Source organism: Podarcis filfolensis, assembly GCF_964270895.1.
Source record: "Podarcis filfolensis genome assembly, chromosome: 13".
In the NCBI taxonomy this organism is placed as follows: domain Eukaryota; kingdom Metazoa; phylum Chordata; class Lepidosauria; order Squamata; family Lacertidae; genus Podarcis; species Podarcis filfolensis.
Genome location: NC_139615.1, coordinates 16,278,435 through 16,304,187, shown reverse-complemented (window position 1 = coordinate 16,304,187; position 25,753 = coordinate 16,278,435). Strand labels below are relative to the sequence as shown.

The window sequence follows — 25,753 nt, the reverse complement described above, 5'->3', positions numbered from 1 at the left end:
TCCATTTCCTCCCCACCATGCCTGATGCTCACAGCTTTACAGATTCAGGACTCTCCAGTTAAATGGGTTGGCACCAGATACCCGATGAAGCATCTCTCCCTGTTTAATCAATTTATGGCTGTGGAAGATGTTGCAACAGTCGCAATCTGAGATTGTTTTTTCCCCCCCTTAAAGCACGAGGCAGAGTCGTGGGTGATGTTTCTATAGGTGGCCAATAAGCTTTGACAAAGTGGAGCCTTTGACAAGATGTTGCCACTGGCTTCTAGACCCTCCATCCCATCCCAGGTTGTGGCCAGTCAACATTCCGTGCCCACTGAGCATGCTCAGTCCTAATTACAATACCTGGGACAGGGGAGTCTTTCTGATGTATTTCCCTAAAGTTTGTTTTGTTTTTGTTTTTTGTACTTCTGCAAACATTGCCCCCCACTAGCTCCCTCTTATGCATGGGTGGTGCTGTTGGAGTGGCACTGTCCGAAAATCAAGATCACTGTAAGTATTATATATGATATTACAGGGGGTTAGACTAGTATTGATTTACCATATTGGCCTGAATATAAGCCTCACTTTTTCCCCAAATTCTGACCATGAAAAGTTAAAGTGCGGCTTAAATTCGCGACCTTACAAAAATTGGCTTTTACGATATCGCTGCTGAAACAGACACACGGTAAAATGGAACGGGTGTGAGTGCCTGTGAAATTTTAAGGGAACGGCTTATATTTGGGCCAATACGCTATTATTATTTAGCTTGTATCGACTGTATATGTTATCACTTCTTTTTGGAAAATTCAATAAAAAGCTGTTAATAACAAAAAAAAACCCCGTATTCTGTGTGGGAGTTAAGAATGAAGCCTGCATATAAGCCAGGCTTCCTCAAACTCGTCCCTCCAGATGTTTTGAGACTACAATTCCCATCATCCCTGACCACTGGTCCTTCTAGCTAGGGATCATGGGAGGCCAAAAACATCTGGAGGGCCGAGTGTGAGGAAGCCTGATATAAGCCGTGGGACTTCTGATTCCCAGATCAAGCAACAGGGGGCAGCTAACTTCATCTGGCCCTGCCTTGTGGGATTCTGCTCTTGGCAGATCAAATGCTGGGATGGAGGGACCCTTTAGCTTGGCTTAGCGAATTATTCACTTGGTCTTGTATACTGATCTAGATTTGCCCCTTCTGCTGCCACAGGACACAGACTTCCCCAGCTTGCAGCTCCTACTTACGTTGGCAACGGTGCCTCCCGCTCGCGGGTCAAACACCCGAACGCGTTTGTCCCTGCAGGCCGTGCAGAGCAGCGACCCGTCCTGGTTCCAGGCCGCGCTGTAGATGGCGTCTGGGTGCATCTCGTCCATGGAGAGGGCCGCCTGCCCGACCCCCACGTCCCAGACCGTCACTGCATTGTCACAGCCTGCAAAAGACAGCAAGGCTGTCGATAACAAAGGACCGGCAATGGAAGGCAGAGAGGGTTGCGCGCCAGCCAGATTGCGAGTGCGGCGCCTCCGTGAGCCCGCCGCGCACCTGCCGCTCGTTACCTGCGCTCAGCAGGAGGTTCTGCGCCGTCGGGTGCCACGTGACAATCCCCACCCGCTTGGAGTGGCCTTCGAGGGTCACCAGAGGATCGCTCAAGGACCGCACGAGGCCGGCTTCAGGCACTGCCCAGACCTGAAAGCAAGGCACCAAAGAGAATGGAGGACATCGGGAGCAAGAGGCAGCCCCCTTCCTCGCTCCCAGCCATGCCTAGCCCATACCTGTATCCCCTCCACGTTTGCCCATCTGCAGGGGCAGCCAGACCCATAAGTAAACCAGGAAATGGCCAGTTGGGGGCTATATGTTTGCCAGTGTGTGTGTTCTGGGTGAGAAACGCCCCCTGGGGTGTCAGAGAAGCTTTTAAGGCACACTCCTTGAATTATTGCACCGTGCCATTCCCTGCGAGATACTGCAGGGCACTACTCGGATCGCTATTTATTTGGGCTTGCAGGGGCTGGGAATAAATCCTAATAAGGGGGACAGCCCTTCTCACCTACCAGATGAATTCTTTTCTAGGTGACCTTTGGGTTACGTTTGGGTTGTTTTCAACTTTCACTCGAGGAACAGCCGCTGAAATCAATGGATCTAACTTGGTGATGGCCATTAGCGGATCCATTCATTTCAATGGGTCTACTATGAGTAAAAGTTAGTTGAAGACAACCCTTTATCTCCCCCTTGAAGATCCGCCCCCTTGACTTTTGGAACCCTTTCATGAGTAGTTGGCTATAAAGTAAAGGACCCCAGGACGGTTAAGTCCAGTCAAGGGCGACTATGGGGTTGCGACGCTCATCTCGCTTCAGGCTGAGAGAGCCGACGTCTGTCCACAGACAGCTTTCCGGGTCATGTGGCCAGCATGACTAAACCGCAACAGGACACCGTGACGGAAACCAGAGTGCATGGAAATGCCATTTAGCTTCCCTCCGGAGTGGTACCTATTTATCTACTTGCACTTTGATATGCTTTCGAACTGCTAGGTTGGCAGGAGCTGGGACGGAGCAACGGGAGCTCACCCCGTCAAGGGGATTTGAACTGCCAACCTTCTGATCGGCCAGCCCAAGAGGCTCACTGGTTTAGACCACAGCGCCACCCGTGTCCATGTAGTCAGCTATAGCGTGGTGCTGGTAATGCCAAGGTTGCAGGCTAAATCCCTGTAAGGTACAGCTACATCTTCCTGCGTTTCAGGGGGCAGAAAATATGATCCTCAAGGTCCCTTCTGTGATTCTGTCATTCTATGTGTTCCACCCTATCCCCTTTGTATCTGCCTGCCATCCCCTGCCTTTTCTCCCCAGCTTCCTGAGCGGAGGTAAGGGGTGGAGTGACAAAAGGTAAAGGGTAAAGGGACCCCCGACAGTTAAGTCCAGTTGCGAATGACTCTGGGGTTGCGGCGCTCATCTTGCTTTACAGGCCAAGGGAGCCGGCGTTTGTCTGCTCTGCAGCCATTTTTTCTGGGTCATGTGGCCAGCATGACTAAGCCACTTCTGGCGAAACCAGAGCAGGGCACAGAAACGCCGTTTACCTTCCTGCTGGAGTGGAACCTATTAATCTACTTGCACTTCTTTGGTGTGCTGTGGAACTGCTAGGTTGGCAGAAGCAGGGACCGAGCAACGGGAGCTCACCCCATCACGGGATTCGAACCGCCAACCTTTTGAACAGGCTTGGTGGTTTAGACCACAGCGCCACCTGCACAGGTTCCATCAAGCACTGCCCACCAGCGCCCCTGTCTGGAAGCACCCTAAGCTCCTCCCCCAACGTCTCCCTCTAAGCCCCACCCACTTGTCTCCGTCCACCCTGCTCTTGGCAAATGAGCCCAGCTCCTACCTTCCCCCACTCCCATCCCTTTTCCCCATCCAGCTGCCCCCACTCACCATAACGCTGCAGTCCTCAGATCCACTGGCAATGATGTGGTCGTTGTGGGGGCACCACTCCACATCCAGCACGGGGGCTGTGTGGCCCGAGACCACCGGGGCCGCCTTATCCAGGCGGCCAGTCTGCAAAAAGGAGGAGGGGAGAGAGGGCCAAGTGAGTGTGACTGGATATACTTCAGGGTGAAAAGGCCAATGCTTCATTTAAATCTCTTACTTATTGCTAGCAGCTAGACTTGTGATAAGCCTGGCTTTGGGGGGAAACTTGAAAGGGGCACCCATATCTAATTGACTTAATAGAGTTTGGCAGCTGGCCCCAGTAGAGAAAGTGGCCGACAAAGAGATTGAGACATAAAGGACTCATTTACAACGGAAGGGCCCTGTTCTTCTGATTACATAAATCATAAAAACAACCCTGAACTTTTACAGACATCCAGATTTTTTGGGGGTTGTCCCAGGTCAGTAGTTCTCAGAGGGTGTGGCACGCCACACTGGTGTGGCAGGAGAGGATGGCAAATGTGGCAGGAAGATTCAAGGACAATCAAAGAAACATTTAAACAATTCGGTAATATAGTATATTCAGTAATATAGTATAGTATGGCCAGGGCCAGATTTAGGTTTGATGAGGCCCTAAGCTACTGAAGGTAATGGGGCCCTTTATATGTCCAGCTGTCCTTTGTCAACAACAAATTGTCACTGTTTTTGTGTGCTGGATATATGCTATATGGTAATTTGTGGACCTAATAGGTATCTAATGCCATTTGCTGTATGTAGGTATTGTTTTATTTGTTTTTTTTATCTTATATTTTGGAAATGTACATCCAGTTTTTTTTCCTTTACATTTTTTGGGGGCCCCCAAGAGAGTGGGGTCCTAAGCTATAGCTTTTTTAGCTTATACGTAAATCCGGCACTGAGTACAGCATCTAAATGATTCTTTTGGAATATACAACCAGAAACAGTATCAACTTTGGTGCGACTAATACACCCTGAGAGGCACACTCCATTGTTTCTCGAGAATGACAGATGCAACAACAGCTAGGAGTTGTTTCATTTTGTTTTCCAATGTATTTCTCACTAATAAAAATTTCATTGTGACGCTGAAAGTGTGGCCCAGAGAAAAAAAATTGGAGAACCAATTAATTCACAAAAGACAGTTAAAATCCCACAAATGAACGGTGTTTATTTCCAGTGCCTCTCAATTAAACTAAAGCACTGTTTCCCCCTCTGGTTATGGGCCTGCAATAAACTACATTACACAAACTACCTGGCAGGTACTAGCCCTCCTCCCCCCCCCCCAATTCCATACCTGTTGTAGACATGTAGGAGATTCCACAAAACATGCAAAGGTTTGGAAATCCAGAAGCAGCTTGCCCCAATACAAGCATCTAGAACGGCAAGGAAGAACTAGGAGTCTTAGACTCTAAAGTTCCCCCAGTGCTGACTTGCCAGCATAGTTCCCCCTTCTTCCTGGCAGGTCTTGGCTGCCTTCCCTGACTTTACAGCAGGCAGAAATTGTTCTCAACTGCTTTCCAGTGTTGGCAGATGGCACGGGTTCAAGTTTCAAGCAGAGTTGGGGAGGCATTCCAGGTAAGGCCCCAACTCTGCTGTAACTCATTCCGGTGGTGGCTCTCCAATCCAGATCAGGGTTTCTCAGACTTTAGAGCCGAGGTGTGGAACCCTGTGGCCCTCTTGACAACTCAGGACTACAATTCCCATCATCCCTGGCAACTTGTCATGCTGACTAGGACTGATGGGAGTTGGAGTTCCATAACACCTGGGGCAGGACCTAGGTTCCCCATCCCCTGCTTGTAGAGATGAAGCATATTACATTATGAAGATTAAGCATATTACTTTTCTGCCATGATGCAGTGCTCACTCCAGAATTCTGAGGGGTGAGATTTGGCCACTGCTCAATCACTTGCCCTCTCCTTGCAGGCCAAAAGGCACACCTGTTCCTCAGAACAGGCTTCCACAAGATGGCGCCTTCCAGACATTTTGGACTACAATTCTCATCAGTCCCAGCTGTGGAACAAACAGGCAAGGCAAGTGGAAGATGCAATTGGATCTCCTCACTTTTGGAGGGGGGCAGATGAGGGCCAGGGGGGTCTGGGGGTCCACAGCAGTGGCGACCCCTGACACTGGCCCCACCCTGAAATATTATTTGCAGGAGTGCAATCCCTTTTCAAAAAGCTTAGGAGCCGACAAGATTGCTTTGCTTAAAAGTTTTAAGGCTTTTATCTTCAGGGTTTGTTTTTTAATGGTGATAGTTTGCTGCATATTTGCTTTTAAACAGTTTGTGGGTTTTAGCTGTGTTTCATGTACAATTTCATCTGCACACTGCTTGGAGAGCTCTTCGATCAAGCACTTTATAAATCTTCTGAAGAAATAAGCTTTTTGCCCCAGGAACCAGCTAAGAGAAGAGGCGATGGCAGCAGGCCTAGTGCCGGTTGTCAGGCCCTGTCCTAAGTGCCAGTGGCTAACTGGGTGGCTGGATTTTTGCAACCCTCCTTGCCAAGTTCTCCTTTCTACTTCTTTGCCACCCACCCCGCTTCAATACTTCCCTTCCTTCTTCAGCTCCTTTGCGCAAAAACAGAGAGACATTTGCCACCAGTTCTCCTCCCCCCAAAACCACACAGCTCCACTTCCAGCCTGAAAGAACTGCAGAGTTGTCAACGTTTCAGCCAGCCTCTGCTCCTGTGCCTTGAATGAAAGGTTGATCTGCAGATATCACTGCCACTGTCGGCTATTTTTATCTATTCAATTTAGGCACCGCTTCTTAGCAAGCTGAATCACAGCAGCAAGTGATCACGTTTATCTCCATGCTGTGAAAACCTCCGCTTCCTGGCATCAGCCTGCTATGAAATGCACAACAACAGGCCTGGCTGCCTTTAGGTGGTCCCCCCCCCAATCTTTCTCTTTTAACCTATTTTCTACTCTCTTTTTTCATTATTTCGTTCGTCAGATTTCTTCTCTTCCCCCCCTTTATGTTTTTAGATAAAAATTTTAGTTTGGTTTTTAAAAGGGGGGTATTAAATTTTGTATTTTTCTCTATAAACCTTCATAAAATTTATTTTTTTTAAAAAGGATCTTGCAACCCTGGGCTACCCTTTCAAAGGTATATGACCCACAGATTTGACTGCGGTGCTGCTTGGTGCCCATTGGGCTTAGCAGGGCAGACAGCAGGGGAGCTGACAGTAGGTGGCGCCAGAGCCAATGGCATGCCGTTCCGCCCCCAGCTTGGCTGTCAATAAGAAGGCAGACAAGTGGTGATTGGCTGAGAGCAAACTGAGAATTTGGTGGAGCCCCATTCGTTCTAATGGACCAGCCTCTGTTGTTTGACCAGCCTTATTGGGCTTAAGTTAGCCACCCACATTTGGACTCCTGCCACACGTCCCAATGGCTGCTCTAGATCGCCACTGCAGCCTTCTGCACACTGTAAATGCTAGCTCTGCAATCTGTCTCCCTCCCTATCGCTTCTTCTGGGACTGAGTTTCTTCGGCTTGTGACCACCAGGAGATTTGCTTGTCTCGTCCACCCAATAAATGGGCTGGAACCGCAACCTGGGTGGGAGTCCAGCAACCAAGTAAGGAACAATGGGCCAACGACTAGGGCCATTTGCCCTGCTGGAAAGGGGACCAGCCTCACTGGGATCAGCATCGCTCACATGGCTTCCCTCTCGCACTTCCACCCCTCCCCTCTCCCCCATTTTGTCGCTCTCAGGAGTGTGAATCCGCTCCTCGTTCCCATATCACGCTGGAGTCATGAGACACTTGTGTCCTAGGGGCAAACACAAGATCGTCGCAGAGGAAAATGTGGAGGGGCAAGGAGGCCCAGCCTCGGCTTTGAGCCTCAACTTAGTGGCCAAATAAAAAATGAAGAAGCATTTTTTTTGGGGGGGGGAGGAGGGTCCTTGAGTGTGTTTTGACTAGACTGAACCACTCAAACCCACACACGTTGAGAAGTACAGGGGCATTGTCAGAAGCATTAACCTACCAAGACCTCAAATGTGACAAAAAGATAGAAAATGCCCCAACCAAACAGGAGGGGAAGAGAGTCACTTGTAAAACATGAGGTTTGGGGATCAGACAAAAGCCAGACATCTAACAATGGCAATTGGTTTCACTGGAAGAACTGGAAAGGATGTGAGGCCTAGCGAAAGGCTGAATCCATCGCTTGTTGGCTTCCATTTCTGGAGAATGGTGCAGAGGGCTTTTTGGGGTGGCAGTAAAGGGCAGCGAGTTAGGGGGCGCATGGAACTGGGCCACAGGCAGAGACAGGGCAGGCCGAGAGAGCTTCATTAGTTACCAAGCGCTCTCCCGATTTCCTTCCCCTCTCTGCCTGCCCCAAACCCACTTCCTCTTTCTCAAGGCCCCGTTTCCGCAGCAGGTTCAAACTTCAGGCCATTTAAGGCAAAACAAAAAACCTGTCGAAAGAGATCTGTCGTTTCGGCAGTTTCACAAGTTCCCCGTCCCTCCTCCGCTATGCCATCTTCAGAGCGCCACCCCGGAAAGACACGGGGGGGGGGGCCGGGGAGAGACCTCAGCATTAAGATTCATGCATGTAGCTGTCGGTTGGGGATGGCTGGGCTTGAAAGGGGTTGAATTGTGGTGGGAGATGAGGGCTGAGGTCTGTGGGGGGCGGGAGATTCTAGAAAGGCCATCTTTCCAGAGAGTGGCTCACCTACCTTGGACAATGGCAAGACCAGGAAGGCTCCTCCGCCACTAGCTTCCACAACGATGGCCAGGAATTTGGGGTTGACAGAGCAAAAATTCCCATCCCACGTCATCTGGGACACACGGATGTCATCGTAACACTGGTCAGCCTTGACCGGTTGTCCATAGACATGGCGGAACTTACTGGACCTCACAACTTTACGGCTCATGGTTCCTGCAAAGACAAAAACAAAGAGTTTCACTTGCACATTGTTGGGGGGCATCAAATCACAATGGTCCCAGGGTCAAATTCCTAGTCCCGTAAGCACTGGTGTCACCAGACCCCTCAACCCAGTATTTATATCTCAGACCATATAGCAGCCTGGCAGCTAGGAAGTCTGATCTTAGCTGTGGCCCCAATGGTCTCAATCATGCCACCATTTCAAAGCCACACAGTCTGCAAGATAATTGAGGGTTGTGCATCCTAGCTCCTTGCCCTGGCAAGCTCCCCCAACCAGCAAAACCACACTTGAAGCCCCACAAACACTCCAACCAAAATAGCATTCAGATTCTGGGAAAGATCAGGAGTGGCAGGCAGTTCCACAAGCACCGTGCAGGCAGCCCTTTCTAGAGATGCCTGCATATTTCACATGAGAGGTATATGCAGCCTGATCCCATGCCTGTAAGAAATAAGCTCCTGATAAGTCCATATTTGCTCCCCCGATGAGCACGATTTGGTTTGAAAGGCGCCAAACTCTTTAGATTACCCAAGAAACAAAGCCAAGTCGCGTGTGGGAAAGGGAAGGCAATTTTGTTTGTACCCGGCACATTTACGCATTTGTCAGATCTGCATGCCATTCTTCTTCCAAGGATGATATATATGGGCTTATATTTTATCCTCACAACAATCCTGTGAGGTGGGCTTGGCTGAGGATAAAAATGTGCCCACAGTCACAGATTTCACTTCACCGGGGGTGGGAGCATTTGAAACCAGGACTATCTGACCTAAAACCAAACACTCCATCTATGACACCATGCCTGGGCGCAGGGGACAACAGACACATCACACGCCAAGGGTTGCTAGCCAATGTGACCTGGAAAGAAAATTCTAAATACAGCAAAATCCTGAGCACAGATTAAGCCACAAGAGATTTTTCTTTAAAAAAAAATGGTTGGCTTCGCATGCTTTAAAATGGGAATAGTAAATTTTGTGAGCTGCCTCACAGGGTCCTGTGAATTAGGTATTACAGGAGGAACATGCAACATGCAGCGTTTTGCACGTTGAAAAGTGCTTCAGGCATAAAATAATCAATACAAGAGCCCCCCCAGTGCTCTGCGAGCAAAAGCCCCCTCCCCAATTCACTGCCATCTTCCCCTCCCAACCGGAAGGTCCTTTCGCCCCCAGCCCCAAACTCTCACCTGCAGCCTCTTTTGCAGATGCACCACACAATGAATTGGAGATGAAGCGGCTCTGAGCTTTTTAACAGAGCCATCGCCCTGGAACTGTCAGAGCGAGGAGGGCTGGTCTCTTAAAGGGCCAGCGCTCAGCGTGCGTCGAGCAGGGAGCTCAGAGGCTCTGCTTGTCATATCTCGCCCTACACACAAACAGACACACATACACAGAGAATCCATCTTCAGGTCTCTCTCTCTCTCTCCCCCATCTCATTTCTTCTCCGTACATATTCTTCATCCTGAACGTTACAGAGAATTGCTGATACGTTTGTGCTAAACAGAGACACGCAAACGGTTTGGAAGGGATGCCTTGTTAAACCAACTATTTGGAAGGGTTGCAGGCTGCACAGGTCTGAAGGAACAGTTCGCCACAGCCCGGCGGCTTTTTGGTAAAATTATAATCGGATAGCATGTTAGCTGTTACCTGCTTTAACTTTCTAAAAATTTATGCACATGCCTTTGTATACTTTGCTTCCTTGCTCACACCCATCCTTTAGTAATAAGCAAGGCTGCATCCAAGCCTTCGATTCCACAGTAGCCCAAAATGTAGAAGGTGGTACAGAAGCAGAATTCAGCTCCTTAAAAAGCAATGCTTTCATTTTTAAATAAATCCCCAAATTTCTAAGCCTTATGGCTCTGAAGGTATGTACTGTGAGTTTGTTGGCCAACTCCAGCAAACAGATCTATATCACGACAACATTGTCCCCAAGTGTCACCCGCTGAGAGCCCAAGGTTTTGCAAAAAAATTAAAATACTAATGTTCTTTTATGGCTGGGGGTGGTCCCCTGAATAGGCAATTCACCTAAATTATTGCAAGACTGTAGCTGCAAATCCTACGCACACTTAACTTGCGGTAAGCACTATATTACACAGTGGTGCTTATTTCTGAGTAAATGTTAGCTGTTACCTGTTATGTGTGTGGGGCTATGTACACATCAGGGGCTTAAAATGCAGCGAGACCACACACGCACACTTACACACTTCCAAGAAAGGGGAAGAGGGGTATCTTAACTCAACAGACATGACCTCTTTGGTTTCCCCTGTGCGTGCAACCCCATATCCTCTTCACAAGGCTGTCAGCTTGTGTGCATGTGCAACAGTTCCCTCAAGTGTACACACCTCAGCTTAACTGTGAAGTGAATGTGGCTTATGTTTTCAAATCAGATGGCAGCTGGTTTGAGAGAAAATGCACCAGACCAGAGTTTTTCTCAATAAACTACAGGATGCACATGAGTTCTAGCTAACGTCACATGTACTCAGCTTCAAACACTCATGGCGGGAGCAAACTGGAGACAGAGTAAACAGCAATGTGCACACAGCCTGAGAGAGAAACATCCATTTTTGCAGCTGGAATGAGCAGACAGAGGGAAAATTAGGGGTGCATGGTTTTCTCACAGGGTGGTAGCTACCTGAATTGCTTCCTGGAGGAACCTGCTGCCTTGTGGGATGGCCTGATGTTTGCTTCCACAGATGCTTTACTAAAGCTACTTTCCCACAACGCTTTGCTGGCTGGGGCTGATGGGAGTTGTAGTATGGACCCATCAGCCACATATACAGTGGTACCTCGGGTTACAGACGCTTCAGGTTACAGATGCTTCAGGTTACAGACTCTGCTAACCCAGAAATATTACCTCGGGTTAAGAACTTTGCTTCAGGATGAGAACAGAAATCGTGCTCTGGCGGCGCGGCGGCAGCAGCAAGAGGCCCCATCAGCTAAAGTGGTGCTTCAGGTTAAGAACAGTTTCAGGCTAAGAATGAACCTCCAGAACGAATTACCGTCTTTTTTGCTCTATAAGACTCACCTTTTCCCTCCTAAAAAGTAAGGGGGATGTGTGTGCGTCTTATGGAGCGAATGCAGGCTGCGCAGCTATCCCAGAAGCCAGAACAGCAAGAGGGGTTGCTGCTTTCACTGCGCAGTGATCCCTCTTGCTGTTCTGGCTTCTGAGATTCAGAATATTTTTTTTCTTGTTTTCCTCCTCCAAAAACTAGGTGCGTCTTGTGGTCTGGTGTGTCTTACAGAGCGAAAAATACGTAAGTTCTTAACCCGAGTTACCACTGTATACAGTGGTGTAGCGTGGGTTGTCAGCACCCGGGGCAAGGCAAGTAATTTGCGCCCCCTAACCTGTGGATTTGCGCCCCCTAACCCGTGGATTTACCCTAACCCCAGATGTTGCGCCCGGTGCGGCCCGCCCCCCTGCACCCCCCACGCTACGCCACTGACTGTATATGAACCAAATTATCATAGACAGTGCAAGCCTTCACTCTTCAGGGCTCTTTCCTTCAAAGGAAACTCCGCTTGGTATCACTGCTGGAGGAAGAGGGTGCCGTGTAACAACAGCATTAATTTTGGGTGGGCAACCTCTGGGGCAGCTTGAGAATTTGGAAGCCAGAGGAATTCCTGGACAATATTCCCAATGGTTAGAGGTATTCCAGTCCTCAACATAGCTCCCTGCCCACTCTAACTACAAGACATTGGATAAAGCATGCAAAATGTTGACAATTACTGTATAAAACTAAACTCATGCAAATCCAACCCATTTCACTTTTTTCTTTTCTTTTTGGCACAGAATTGTAATTGCCTGGAGGCCAGGCTTTTATTTATTCAAGCACGGCCTCACTGATAGGCAGAGAAATGTTTTTTAGGCGTTCATTCCCGATTAGTCACCAGGTCAAGTCTGTTGCTGCAAGAAAGCCAGGAGCTCTGTGGCACCTCAGAAACCAATGCATTTATTGTGACGTGATCTTGCATCCTAGCTAAGAGTGGAGTCCTCTTCAGCAGATGGCATCAGACAAAAGAGGGCTCTTGCATACTGGACACCTGATGCTAGGATACATTTGTTTCAGATGCCAAGGCCTCTTTTCGTTTGGGGTTTTGTGGGGAGGGGACAGCTAGAGGATTGTGTGGGTGATGGTGGATCAGGGAACAGAAGACGACAGTGCGGAGAAAGAAACTAAGCAGCCCTTTTAAATCTAGTGAAGCTCTCTCTGCTCATCCATTCCAGCTGCTTGTTTCAGACAAATCCAGAGACGTCTGTTTTGTCATTAAACTATATAAATTAAGAAGGAGAAGCATTTCTGTTTGTGATCAGCTGAGAGCACAGATTTCTCTACTGCTGTAGGTTTTAAGTTAGCAAAGGAAAGCACAGGAACGTAGTGTTGTTCCCTACAGATACTGTTGTGGGTAGATAGTGTGCTAATTCTTTTTCATACATTTGAATTTTATGTAGAAATCTCACTGACGACAACTGGCGCTTAGGCTGCAGTCCTATATGCACTTTACATGGGAGTAAGCCCCACTGAACTCAACAGGGCTTATTTCTGAGTAGACACGTGTAGCCCTGCACATCCCACGGCCTTTTCACCCAACCTTCTATAATTTCGCGTATGTAAATAACCTGCCAGGATAACGCCACATCTTTATTATATATATTTTTGTTCCGTTCAAGAAGCTCAGGGAAGAATGGATGGCTTTCCTTCTGATTTCTGCAACAAGCAGGTGTGTGAGGGAGACTGCCTTAAAGTTTCTGAGTACCAGTTGCTGCAAGTCACAGGAAGGGAGGCCCTTGTTTCACATCAAGTTTGAAATTCTCCCACAGGCATTTAGTGGGCCACTGTGAGAACCAGAAGCTGGATTAGATCAGCCATTGACTTGATCCTACAGTGCTTTTCTAAAATTCACCCAGTATACTTTGTGGTTAGCAGGGTCTTTAACCTGCCCTGCCTAGCATTCTCAACGCTACCCCGTTTCCCGCCTAGTCTAGGAAAGCGTATACTACTACAATAAAGCTGAAATCTTAGTAAATGCCATTGAACTCAACAGGACTGACTTCTGAGTAGACACATATAGGATTGCATACATTTTACTTGGAGTGGACTTACTGAAATTAATTAACCATGGCCATTCATTTCAATGGGTCAGCTCTGAGCAGGACTACCACTGGACGCAACTCTTAGCCTTTCAAGCAGGTATGGAGAATCTTTCCCAGACTGAGGGCCACATGGCAGTGGTGAGAAGGCAAAAGTGGTCACAGCAGTGAATGCAAAATGTACTTCTGTGTGGCAGGTTTGTTTCTACACACCCCTTTCTCCACCCAGGAAACCAAGCGGCAGGATCAAAGTGCAAAGATGCATTGCAGCCAGACAAAAATGAGTAGTGTAGTTGGCCTGGTGAGGGGTGCGGTTGAGGAGGGGATATGGCATCTGAGGGCAGGGGTACCAACTTGAATAAAATATTGTGGGGGCCCAGGAAAGCTCCGCCCCACATAATTGATCACATGATGCAGTGCACACACACCATCTGAATGGGAATGCTCATCAACTTTGTGGGGGCTGAAGCCCCCATCGCTCCTAGGAGTTGGCTGCTATGTCTGAGAGAATCCCAAGGGCCAGATTGAGAGGCCTCCACTTTAGACTGACAGAACACTTTTTGCGTCAACTTTTTTCTCTTAACAAATATGTCCTTAAACAGGTGAATTAGTGCTTTGTAAGAAAAACGGGTGGTGCTGTGGGTTAAACCACAGAGCCTAGGATTTGCTGATCAGAAGGTTGGCAGTTCGAATCCCTGAGACAGGGTGAGCTCCCGTTGCTCGGTCCCTGCTCCTGCCAACCTAGCAGTTCAAAAGCACGTCAAAGTGCAAATAGAAAAATAGGTACCGCTCTGGTGGGAAGGTAAACGGTGTTTCCATGCGCTGCTCTGGTTCGCCAGAAGTGGCTTAGTCATGCTGGCCACACGACCCGGAAGCTGTACGCCGGCTCCCTCGGCTAGTAAAGCGAGATGAGCGCCGGAGTCGGTCACGCCTGAACCTAATGGTCAGGGGTCCCTTTACCTTTACCTTTAAGAAAAGGATGGCTAAATTTTCCAGCATCATAGTATCTCCTGATCTAAAACACAGGAGGCCATAATTAGGAGCAATAAAAAACCCTGCCATGTTCACAACGGAGAGCTTTAGAATTTCATAAGGGAGATAAAGCAAGACAATCAAGTGGCCATTTTATCCATCTCTGTGCTTTGTGATGGCCAGAATTTCCCAGGAGCTTCAAAATGTCACATTTATATTCCTTTCTCACAAGAGACCAAAGCTCCCCCAAGGATCTGGAGACCATAGAATCACAGAATTGGAAGGGATCCTGAGTATCATCTAGTCCAACCCCCTGCAGTGCAGGAATATGCAGCTGTCCCATACGGGGATCAAACCTGCAACCTTGGCGTTATCAGTGCCACCACCCTTTAACCAACTGACTTATCCAGGCATTCTCTAAGAGTTTGCTTTTTTACCTTTTCCTTCCAAATATTTTGCCATTTATACCATGTCTTTCAGGTTTACATGCCTGAACGTATTTATTACTGCTTGCTTTGACTCAGTCTGGGGATTGCTCTTTTGGCTGAAAAGCAGGTTTGTTTGTTTTTTTAAAAAAAAACAAATCAGGGGCAGCCTTTGATAATCTTTTGTTAATACGGTGCCCTGTGCGAGGTCAAGTGGTCCATCAGTAGAGCATGAGACTCTTAATCTCAGGGTCATGGGTTCCACGCTGGGCATAAGATTCCTGCACTGCAAGGGGTTGGACTAGATGACCCCCCATGGTTCCTTCCAACTATAATTCTCGGATTCTATAAACCCCCAGTAATGAAGTCCTGCTCTGACTATAGCTTGGGAACCCCTTTTTGCCCATAGGTATCTAGAGTCATTCTTAAACCCAAGTTGCTTTGTTTTTATTGTAAAGTTTCTTTGGAGCCCTTACGCCATAGGTAGTAAATAAAGGAAGGCAGAGCTCCTGCCACCGCACAGCTGCATAAATCCAACCGGTGTAGCTTTGCATCTCTCCATTCAGAATGGAGTGGGCTATAAATCGAAATCCAAATGAATACAAAGAAGCCCGCAAGTGTATGCAGTATATAGCCTCACTGGGGATTCGAACACGGGACTACAGGGAAAAGGGCGGGCCTTGAAACAAGAGCAAGCGCGTGGCGTCGGGAACTGGATTGGAGGCGAGCTGAGCCAAGAGGCGGGGCCCAATCAGAGCCAAAGGGCGTGGCCCAACGGGACTGAAGCTTGCGCGCGCGAGAGGGTGGAGCATCGCTTTGAGTGGAATGTTATGGGTGCGGCGCTTCCGGGTCGAGTTCTTGACGTCCCAATCCGAGCCAGGCGCGTTGTGGCCCGCAAAACGCTATGAGGCAGGCTGGGCGCATGCGCCCTGAGAGGAACCTCAAGCCGCAGCTTCTGCCGAGCGCATGGGCAGTGGCGGTCTCTCCGTTTCCTCGGCGAGCGCATGCGCGGTGCTGTCGGGCGGTGTCGGTTCCGGGTAAAGCAGCGATAGGAGCGGCTGCAGGAGATTCTCGATCAGGTCGGCCATGGCGGCAGCAGCGGCGACAGCAGCCCCAGGCGGGGCGGGGGTTGTGCCGGGACCGGGAGCGCCGAAGCTGGGAGTGGAGACGGTGAAAGGGCAAGTGTTCGACGTGGGGCCGCGCTACACGGACCTGCAGTACATCGGCGAGGGGGCTTACGGCATGGTCTGGTGAGTGAGCGCGAACCGCGCGGAATGGCCCTGTCCGGGCGCCGTACCCGGGCGAGGAGCCCGAGGCTTGGCTGGCCCACCCGCCGAAAGCAGCCCTCCCGGCCGCCGTAGCCTTTCCGACAGGCTTCCGCCATGTTGCTTCTTAGTTACTGAACTCCGACAGAGGCGCCTGCCGCGCTCTCGACGCTGCTCTCCCCGCCCCGACCCTATCCGCGTCGGCTCCCGTTGCTCCTCCGCTCCAAGGCTCCCCGTTGCACGCGCAGGGCTCTCCTCTCGGCTGCAGCCTTTTCCTGCAGATGCTCTTCTCCCAAACTGCCCTGTGAACTAGGAACGCGCAGAAGAAGCACGCCCTAGCCCTGCCAAGTCATTGTTGTGCTCCGAGCCCCTCCCAGGGACTGGCCCTTGCCGGCCCGCTATCTCCTTGTGCCAATATTTGCCAGCTTCCTTGCTCATGCCTCCATTGTTCGGAGGCTGGCTGGTGCCTTCCTGCTGCTTTCGAAGGGCGCTTCTGTGCATTTTAATACCAAGGTGGCAAGAAGCTTGGTGGTCACAGCCCTGGTGCCCCCTTATCACTGCAGCACTTTGGTGAAGTTGCATCTGACAAACTTCTTGTTGCACGGCTGTTGGCACCAGGGACAAGTCTTGCAAGTTGGAGGCTGGCTAACCTGCCTTCTTGCCAAACCTCTCATTGCCATGTAGTTAAGTAATGCGGGAATGCTTAATGTGATGTCAGCCCCACTCGATGCTTGCACTTTTTACACCACTATTCCTGTAGGCTCCATAGTTTTGCCAGCCTCGTTAAATGCCATACTGAGACATTGTGTGCTTTTCTAGACTTGGATCGACACTAGGCCTATAGTTTTTATATTAATGGTAGACTATTCCAATCACTGAACCTTCAGAACTGCTGTATATGTCTCATTTGTGCCTCCAAAAGTTACCCAGGCTAGGGTATTCTTTGCAATATCCTATTGTATGAAACCTAGCCACCATATTACACCCAACAGCTTGGGTCTGGTACATAAGCTGCCAGTACCTGTAGCAGTCAAACTGCATAACACCTTTTATTCTAAAGTATTCATTATCTCCTCGCTAAGCATCTGATCTTCTAGCTTCTGTGCTTACACTCCATGTCTTGAGAGCTTTACAGAAGGTATAGGAAACATTTGGCGCTGCAGATGTTGCTGAACTACAATTCCCATCAGCCCCAGCAAGCATAGTCTGTGGCCAGGATGATAGCAGTTGTAGTTCAGCAACATCTGCAGGGCCAGAGCTTCCCTGTACCATGCCACCTAGTGTTGACTCTTTACGTCTCATTCTGCCAGCTCTTGCCAGCTGCCAGTACTTGTGCCAAGTGGTGATAATGGAGCCAAACAGTTGGGTTTTCTAAATAATTGTATCATGCAATTTGTATTGCTGTGCCTGCTATTTCCTCCTCTCTCCCTTATCTTTCTGTCCTTGTATTGATCCTATTGACTTAAGATCCAAAACCTTGGTGTACATTTGGGGCTTTCTGACTGGCTTGCATGGAAGCAGTTCCCCTTGTCAGTTGCTCTTGTGGATCACCAGACTGTTTTCTTCCAATGGGGGAGAGGAGGGTGAAAAAGGCATTTGGCAATTTGGAGAAAGAATGTATGCAAGCTTTTATACTGAGGAAACGGTCTATGTATGTGCACAGACCCAGAGGTTACCATCTGCATGTGTCTTTTGTCTTCCTTTCCCCACAGCTCTGCCTACGATCATGTCAACAAGATCCGGGCTGCCATAAAGAAGATCAGTCCCTTTGAGCACCAGACGTACTGCCAGCGCACACTGCGAGAGATCAAGATCCTTTTGCGCTTCAAGCATGAGAATGTCATCGGCATCAATGACATCCTGCGTGCACCTACCATCGACCAGATGCGTGATGTGTATCCTTGAAGACCACTCTTGTCCCTTCCAAGCCTGGAAGGGCACCTACGTGAAAATATGTTTTGATGACCAGAGGCTGTGGGAGTCACACTGTGATCTGCATAGAATCAAATGTGTGGCTCTGAGGCTTTGGCTGGCACACAGCATAATGATGTGCTGTGGAATTGCTGGGAAAAGATTGCGCCAGCATCTGCATTGGCTTCCTGTTGTCTTCTGAGCATGGCTCTGGGCGTTGTGCTTTTAATGGGTTAGGGCTAAAATGATCACTTGGATCAAGAATGTTCTTTTAGTACCATGCCTCTGAATAGGTTTACATCACAAGCATGTGAAGAGGCGGTGTTATTAGCTGCATCATTATCAGCGATACATTCTTCTTGGCAGTCATTGGAAGTGTTAGCAACACTCAGTATCTGGCTGGACTACACCTATGAAAATCTAACTCAGCCTGAGGGACAAATTGTGGGTGGCATCATGGGTGGCTCAGCAAGGTGTGTGTGCACTTTATGGTTCCCCCTTCCCCTGCCAAGATGCTCCTTTACGTACAGTACTACTATTAAAGTTGTTTTTCTTGACTGTTGCTCTTGCTCCCTCTTTCCTGGAGGGGGCACCATTTCTCCCTCTGCAGATATATAGTTCAGGATTTGATGGAAACTGATCTCTATAAGCTGCTGAAGACTCAGCAGCTCAGCAATGACCACATCTGCTACTTTCTCTACCAGATTCTCCGAGGGCTGAAATACATCCATTCTGCCAATGTGCTTCATCGGGACCTGAAGCCCAGCAACCTTCTCATCAACACCACGTGTGACCTGAAGGTGGCATTCAGCAACTTTTGCTAGACTCTTTCCTTCCCTCTCCTGCTGACACCAGCTTTCTCCCACCCCCACTCTGCATTTTGCAACCTTAGATTTCTGCTCATCCTGGGTTTGCTACTCATGCCCATCCCCTTTGGGGTTTCCCCCCCCCCTCTCTCCTTACAGATCTGTGACTTTGGCCTGGCTCGGATCGCAGACCCAGACCATGACCACACAGGTTTCTTGACGGAGTACGTCGCTACTCGCTGGTATCGGGCCCCTGAAATCATGCTTAATTCCAAGGTAAGATAGTCGGAGTGAGGACAAGTGATGCAAAGTTCAGTTGGAAGTGAGGTCTCTCAACTTCTTGGGGGGGGAGGGGATTAACATAGCCATGAAAGCAACATGAAGACATTTTCTTAATTTAATAACACTTAGCTCACACCCACCATATGGGTCTTTATTTTTTCATTAAATCTGGGAGAGATGTCTTCCTGAATCCTGTACTTTTGCTGGGGCCATAGTTTCAGGCTTTCAATGCCTCATAAAGAAAGGAACCTTAGTTTTCATCCTGCCAGCTAGTCACTGTGCAAGGAGAAAGCAGCCTCTTCATGAACTGTGGGCTGGTTATGCATGGCAGGGAAGCCCAGAACCTGGTTCTCTTTCCATGTCTTTTACCCCCTTCTCAGGGCTACACCAAGTCTATTGACATATGGTCTGTGGGCTGCATCCTGGCTGAGATGCTGTCAAACCGACCCATCTTTCCTGGCAAGCACTACCTGGACCAGCTGAACCACATCCTGGGTAAGGGGAAAATATCAGGGAGTAAAGCATTTGGTATTGGAGGGGAGAGGTTTTTGGCCCTCGCCATTGAATGGCCAACTCTGCCTCCTTCTTGGTCTCTTTTCAGTGCCCGAGGCCTTGCTTGTTACAGAACTTGAAAACTATTTTCCTTCTAGGATTTTCCCTGTCCAATATATCCAACAAAGTTCTATCTGCCATCTCTACAGGTATTCTGGGTTCCCCGTCTCAAGACGACTTGAACTGCATCATCAACATGAAGGCTCGCAACTATCTCCAGTCGCTGCCACAAAAGCCCAAGGTTCCCTGGGCCAAACTGTTCCCTAAGGCTGATCTCAAAGGTAAGGGAGGAAGAAGGCAAAGGGTGTTCAGCCACTTCTGTGTCCCAGCATGCATTGCTCGTTGTTGTCCATTCTCACATTCCAGTGTTTTCCCTACTATTTGCCTAATTATACTTCCCAATATAAACCGAAGCCAGAAGTCTTTAAACTCTTTTGTTTCATGCTCACCAGTAACTGCTGAAATGGAAGGGTCCCATTAGCCTGTGCAGGTTTCAGTTTCCCCCTCACTGTTTAAATATAAATGTTGCTCAGCCACCTGATTTTCACCCAGTGTGACCAGGACTTCTGTGTCTCTCATCACTCTTGCCATGAAGGGGTATGAAAATTAGAGTGTCCTGAAATTTCCTTTTGATGCAGCTATTAACAATATAAGAGCTGTGGTCTTGTTTCTAACTAATAACATAAACACACAGCCACACCCTAGACAAAGCAATGGGACAGGCTATACTTGAATCCAAAGGAAAGTAGATTGTTGGGACTTCAAATAAAAAAGACCACAGAGCAGCTTTATGCAGACTTCTAGAGGAAAGCAGGCCAACTGAGAAGCATCTGATTTGAAATAACTCATTCCCTGGTAGGGGATGTTCATAATGTTCTGTGCCCTCAAAAGTGAGGATAGGATAAAAGTTGTTAATTAGCATTCAGAGGTAATGCCATTCAAATTGTCAGCTAAGTGGGCAAAACAGTGTTGATGCTAATGTTAGACCCCTTGAAGCCAAGACAATTGAGATTGTTGCACTATGGTTATGCTCTGTGCAGCTTACAGTTCGCCAAACAAATTATAGTTCATCCACAAAAAGATAAAACATTAAAGGTATTTGGAGCTGTTTATGGTGGTTCCTTCTGCTCTCTGGCAGATGGTAGACTTCCTCCAGGGGGCAGAGGGAAGGAAGAGAACAGAGAGAGTTGCTGATGGAGTTGGGGGCTGCCTGATGGTAAATGTTGCAACTCAGAGAAGCTGCCCTTACCACGATCCGTCCAATTGTTGTAGCCCAATCCTGTGCATGTTTCACTTGGAAGCAACTCCCACTAAGTTCAGTGAGACTTGCTCCCTTTAAGTTGAAAAGCAAATAACTCGAGACTTAAAACAGGCAGCAAACAATTTCTTCTAAAGAGCAAGAAACCAGCCAGAGTAGCATTTGGATGTTCTTAGAATTCAAAAGTGTGAAAAGACTGTTGGAAGGAGGACAGGTGATAGCTGAGAAGCTAAATGAATTGTCCCTGTTGAGGACATATACGGTGTGTGAGAGCTCTCCTCTATAGCAGTGTTTGGAATACATAGCACTAAGGAGCCACGTTAAATCAAGATGATACCCAGTGAAGATTTCTAGGAGCTAATTGATAAGTTTCAAATTGCAATCGGGACAGATTGCATTTACCTTAGAGTCCTTAAAGACCTTAGATGTTAAAAGCCCAGCAACTTCACAAGTATGTGCAACTTGTCAGTGTAAGGCCAATTTTAAAGAAAGGATTCAGGGGTGAATTGCAAATGCCACACCCGTAAGTCTTGCTGTTACAGGTCAGTTGGTAAAATCATTATGAAAGCCAGTTATTAAGTGCATAAGAGAGATTCTGGGGTTATGGTGAGCAGCTCACTGAAAACATCAACTCAGTGTATCATTGCTGCGAAAAAAAGGCGCTCGGATTTCCCAGGCACTCAAATGTTGAATTAATTGGAAAGGGGTTGAGAATAACACTCTGGTGCCTCTCTGTAAACCTGTAGCAATCTCTGAGCTAGAGGAGTGTCGTTCTGGGCCACGCCCAGGCCAAGCAGGGTAGTGCAGACCGGGAGAAGGTACAGAAGTGAACAGCCAAGGTGGTCAAGTGCGGCGAAGCATCTTCCCTAGGAGGAAAGAGCAAAGCATGTGGGGCTGGTGGCCGCCAACATAGATCTCATTCAAAGGGGGTAGACGCATTTGCATGGCGCGATTGTGATGTCGGCAGCCACCCATATTCACAACGGAGAAAAGGAACGTCCACTTCGAAAACAAATACACCTGTGAATAGGCACAAAATGGAGAGAGCTGTTGCTGCACAAGCAGGGCATGGAAGTATCTACCTGGCCATCATTGGAAACGGGATGCTGGGCTAGATGAGCCCTCGGCCTGATCCGGGAGGAATCTTGCTATGGGATGCTGTCGGTGATGCCAGCCACCCTTCATTGCTCTCTGCTGCCACCTGTGGCCAGATTCCAGCCCTGCAACTATTTGCTGGCACAATTTTATGTGTGTGTTTGTGTGCGCGTTTTCTTCCTGTTGCCATCTGCTGTCTGGCTGCTGATACTGCATCCTATCCCCCCCCCCCCTTTCCCTTTTTCAGCTCTGGACCTGTTGGACAAAATGTTGACCTTTAACCCTAATAAGCGCATCACGGTGGAGGAGTCCCTTGCCCACCCTTACCTAGAGCAGTACTACGACCCCTCAGATGAGGTGCTGGACGCTTTGGTTCTTGGGGTTTGACTACCGTTCAAGGGGATTTGGGAGCGCAGGGCGAGGAACAAGAAGGCGGGAGTGCAGTGGGCTAGGATGGGCGGACTTGGGAAACGAAGGAGTTTGGGGACCAGGATTCCTGGGTTTTTACATCTCTCCCTTTGCTCCACGCTTAGCCGGTGGCTGAGGAGCCTTTCACCTTTGACATGGAGCTGGATGACCTGCCCAAAGAGAAGCTGAAAGAGCTGATATTTGAGGAGACGGCACGATTCCAGCCTGGCTACCAGGGGCCCTGAGGGGCTGTTCGGACCACTGGTAAGTCAAACAGCACTGCGGGTCAAGAGGTGGTTTTAGTAAATCTGCCTGACCTTGGGAAGGCCAGCTGTGGGGCAGAAATACGTTGGCCCAAGTTACTCACATGCTCAGTGTTGAATGCAGTGATTCTGTAGTGGCTTCTTCCCACTACCAGGTACCTTGTGACATCCCCTTGGTGGAGATTCCACTTCCCGGTACCTACAGTTCCATGAATGGACTGGGGATGTCCAACGGGGTAGAGCAGATCCTTGCTGCAAGCCGCTTAAGTTATGAAACGCACATGTGAAGGAACCTGGAGAGAGAGTTTTAGCTGAACTTTGCACGTGTATGTGGCCAGAGAAATTTTATGTTGCCTGATCATTGCCTGCAAATACTTACGCATATACACACACATACACCATCCAGTTGTTGAGGCATTATCAAGACTTGTTAGATAGACATTTTTCCTATTACAAATTTCAGAAATGCGTGTGTTTGCTATGTGGATGGTTTTGGGGTTTTTCGGTTTCCCCGCTGCAGCTAAGCGATTTAAATGTTGCTGCATCGTGTGATTTGTAGACAGGACTCCTGAGTATTGGTGTCTGTAATCCTCATAGGATCTCTTTTTGTTCCAGGTCTCTGCTTCACCAGGAGATGATTTGGGACTGTACCCAGCTCCCCTACTGGATTTTAGAGGGGAGCACAGGATTCAGGGGGTACCAATTTGGGGGTGCCCCTGTCGACTTGCTGTACAACTGCGCTTTGCTACGTGGCTGTGAACCCTGGTAACCCATCTCTGGACCCCCTTAATGTGATGTGTCAGGGTGAGACCCTGGTGCCCAGGTTGGGGAAGGGGAGGGGAGTACCCTCCCCTACAGGAGGGAAAGGAAATCGGTTTCCCCTGTCCTTTTAACCCCTCCCTCAAAGAAATTGAAGGGAGCGGAGTGTCATCTCCTTTTTTTGGCATTTTATTGTCTTTGTTAACGAGTTAATAAACTAATGCTGATTTTTTAGCAGGGCCATTTTCTGATCCCTTGGGCATTATTAACAAAGGGAGTTGAACCTAAATCCTGGCTCCTGGACTCTCGCTCTTGTAATCCACAGAACCACATGACTGTTCCACAACTGGGAACAGAGCCCAAGGGTTCTGGCTCTCTCTCCCGCCCCCCCCCCACTACACTCCTTGAGAACTCACAGGAGTCCTGGTTCCTCCCTGTGCAAATGGAGGGCGTGTATGTGCTGGTTTTTTGTCTGCTGGTTAGTGCCATTTTTCAAACACCTTTCATGCACATCTCTAACCTTAACCTGTCACTGTGGGCAGCAGCTGTTGTGCAGCGCAAGATGAAGATCTTTGCAAAGCTTGAAAGGTGTGCCTGTTCGGAAGAGGGGGGAAATGTCTCCCCCTTCTGCTTCTGTGGCTGTGCAGATGAAAAGGAAGGCTTTCAACTTCATTTGCTTCCTCTTTTAAGGCAAGGTTTGTGGTTGTCTGCCTCTCCCTCCCTCCCTCCTCCCCCTTTCCATTTCACATCTTGATAAATTGGGCAGTCGGGGTACGTGAACCCTTTGACATCCCTCGAGAAACCAATTGGCCTCTGTAACGGCACTGCACTTTTGTCTTCTTGCTGCTACAAACTAACATGGCTGCCCTCTTAATTCCCCCCTCCCTCCACTTTCATCAATGATGTTCTTAAACAATGTGTGCGGAATTTTACCCACCCCCCCCCCAATTTGCCTTGGTCAGATCAAAGTCCAAAAATGATCAGGGGCCTGCAGCTATCAGCAAACATGAATTTTACAAGGGAGGGGAAAGGCTGGGAAGATGACGGACGATCACATCTTGTGTGTCCTGAGGGGACAACCCAGTTGCCCCGTAACAACCAAACTCTCCAGGGGAGGAGGTATTTTGGATATGCGAGCACTAAACCAGGAACAAGCGGCTAGACTGTTGTCTGCTGAAAGTATTGGGAATGAAGCAACCTTGGTTGAAGGCAAAGCTTTGGGGAGGGAGCACTACTTTTTAGATGGACTAACTTCTGGATTTTAAGCCCTCCCATCTCTGTGTGTGCCATTTTGGGGAGGGGGGTACCAGTTTGGATGAGCAAGAACTGCCAGAACCTTTGGGTTCCCAAAGACAGAAATTTTGCAAGCAGAAAAACGGGAATGTGGATTTTGTCTGTTTGTTTGTTTCCTTAGCTTATCTAGTTGAGTGAGGAGGAAGTCTCTGTTCGGACAGTGTTGCCTGTTTGTCCATCCACGATGGCATGCTAAATGGGCTTCCTCCTGGGGCGTGTAATGCTATGAGGGAACTTGGATTGAAGGGAAATAATGCCTCCCCATCCCCTCCTGCTTTGAATTGTATAAAAAGACCCTGAAATAAATCATTCCTTTATTCCTTCAATGCCTCATTTTGTCTTATTTTGGAGGGGGAAACATAGGTGCGTGTATTTTTAACTGTCTGAGAACTTAAGTTGTTTTTTCCCCAGGAGGGTTTGGGGTGTTGAGAAAAAAAGAAGCTTCGGGCAGACATCTGCCCCTACTAAACATCAAGAATGAAGACTGGCCCAGAAGGAAGACTTGGCTGCAGGACTAGTTTTTCACTTAAAAGTTTAGTCCACAATGAAGATTCAACAGGAACCCTTGCATCTCCATTGTACAAGGGGTAGCAGCGCTGCCTTGAGTTCAGTATCTTAATAGACATGACTGTAACAGGAAGGAAGTGGCCTGTGGTGAGAGGGTGCAAAAGGAGTGCTAGGACAGGATATGCTGACAGCGGGGACGGCTGCACGACTGCAAAATCCTCACCTTTGCCTTCGCTGCTTCTAGTCTTGGATCTTGCAGGCCGTAAACATATCTCTGTGTTTCTTGAGTTTTATAACAGTGACCAAGGGGCATCGTAAACGTGCCCATAAAAAAAACTCTAGGTATTTCCAGGATTACAAAAACACACTGGAAAGCAATTCCATTATTTGATAGTCAGAATTCAAAGCTAAAAGAAGCTGCTTACAGCCTCCCATTCCAAGTGCTGCCCTGGAAGTCGCTGCCTTGCAGGCAACCCTTTGTGTACCTTCTAAGTCTGCAGTGCTATGATTCTATGCTGGCATGAGGTATCCTCCTTACCTGACTTGGACTGCAACTCACTCGATGATTTTTGTCATGGGATAATGGGTAGTTAGCATCGTTCCAAG

The 25,753-nt window shown here is 48.5% G+C and overlaps 2 protein-coding genes across 3 annotated transcripts in view; one reads left to right on the top strand and one right to left on the bottom strand.

The window, feature by feature from the left end:
- The window catches only part of CORO1A (coronin 1A), a 78,513-nt gene that overhangs the window by 6,421 nt on the left and 46,339 nt on the right, over positions 1-25,753 (bottom strand). The window contains exons 1-5 of one of the 2 annotated variants that reach the window (XM_083582036.1): positions 9,453-9,605; positions 8,066-8,268; positions 3,385-3,507; positions 1,525-1,654; positions 1,216-1,400 (exon numbers count right to left, since the gene is read on the bottom strand). In XM_083582036.1, coding sequence (XP_083438162.1) covers positions 1,216-1,400; positions 1,525-1,654; positions 3,385-3,507; positions 8,066-8,263 — 636 coding nt within the window. In that variant the 5' untranslated portion in view covers positions 8,264-8,268; positions 9,453-9,605. Of the gene's footprint in view, positions 1-1,215; positions 1,401-1,524; positions 1,655-3,384; positions 3,508-8,065; positions 8,269-9,452; positions 9,606-25,753 lie in introns of those variants that run through there. The other variant, XM_083582037.1, reaches the window with a different exon arrangement.
- MAPK3 (mitogen-activated protein kinase 3) lies at positions 15,601-24,966 on the top strand. Its single transcript, XM_083582039.1, has 9 exons — positions 15,601-15,998; positions 17,726-17,908; positions 18,535-18,724; positions 18,890-19,006; positions 19,393-19,507; positions 19,714-19,845; positions 22,165-22,274; positions 22,451-22,589; positions 23,204-24,966. The coding sequence occupies exons 1-8, from the start codon at positions 15,835-15,837 to the stop codon at positions 22,568-22,570; spliced, it is 1,131 nt and encodes a 376-aa protein (XP_083438165.1). The 5' UTR covers positions 15,601-15,834; the 3' UTR covers positions 22,571-22,589; positions 23,204-24,966.